Raw genomic sequence first — 950 nt, 5'->3', positions numbered from 1 at the left:
CCGGCACTCGCTCACTTCTCGATCCTGTGCCGGCAGAGAGCAAGCTTGCTTTAAAACTATATGTATACTGTTTGTGTTAGAGAGCTTATGCTTGCCAACAACTTTGTATGAAATGAAACAATAAAAAGATAAAACATCTGAACTCTCACCAAATTTGCGTCCCAGGTACCTCAAGATGGCATTGCTCTGATATAGAACAAAGTCTCCATCTTGAAATCGTGGAAGTTGTCCAAAGACCTGCAGAAAAATCAGATATTATTATAGAGGTCGAAAGAAACTGAAAAGGGTAGATGGGGGTAAAGAGATATAGAGGACTGGAAGACACAGGCACTCTTAAAGCCCAACTCAGGAGTGCAATGGGTCCCATCTGAATATTGGCCATGCTTCATCCTTTGCCAGTAAAGAAGTTTTCACACCAGGAAATACTCCTCGGGAAGAATCTGACCTTTTCACAAGCTAGTTTAGTTCAGCATTTTTTCCTGGACCATCAAAGGTCATATTTCTACCTTGGAGATCTTATTGTAAACACTGCTAGCCTCCCATTCATTGGTTGAGACCTTTTGTACAGGGTGTCTCTGCAATTTTTTTTACACCTCTATTCATAACTCAAATATTCAAACATGACCATGTTGTGCATCATACAGTATATAAAAATATCACCACCAAAAATTGCCACGATTGCTTCAGATCCACTAATCGTATTCAAACTAAGTTGCCGTTCACACCTAGGCGTTCAGTGAATGGAATGCTCAAAAACATGCATTAAGCTTGCGGTCCATTACTTGTTAATGTCAACCAAAACGCTGGCGGGAAAACGTGCACAAACACACAAGAAAAATAACGGGATGCATGTCTGACGATACCGAGGTTTGAGCCTATTAATAATACATATATTTAGCTAAAGCAAAGGCAGTCTTTCATTGTAGGTGACCTTAGCCTGACTCTTCTTC

The 950-nt window shown here is 40.4% G+C and overlaps 1 protein-coding gene across 1 annotated transcript in view; it reads right to left on the bottom strand.

Moving 5' to 3' along the window:
• The window catches only part of LOC108804036 (glutathione S-transferase P 1-like), a gene marked incomplete at its 5' end in the record, with an annotated part of 6,896 nt that extends 6,659 nt beyond the window's left edge, over positions 1-237 (bottom strand). The window contains 2 exons of the mRNA XM_018575803.1: positions 16-56; positions 150-237. Of these exons, the coding sequence (XP_018431305.1) occupies positions 16-56; positions 150-237 (129 nt within the window). The remainder of the gene's footprint in view (positions 1-15; positions 57-149) is intronic.
• Positions 238-950: the final 713 nt, after the last annotated feature.

The sequence above is a fragment of the Nanorana parkeri genome, unplaced genomic scaffold, assembly GCF_000935625.1.
Source record: "Nanorana parkeri isolate BGI_ZX_2015 unplaced genomic scaffold, ASM93562v1 scaffold4856, whole genome shotgun sequence".
NCBI lineage: Eukaryota > Metazoa > Chordata > Amphibia > Anura > Dicroglossidae > Nanorana > Nanorana parkeri.
Note: the sequence above shows the minus strand (reverse complement) of the source record. Positions and strands in the feature narration are given on the sequence as shown.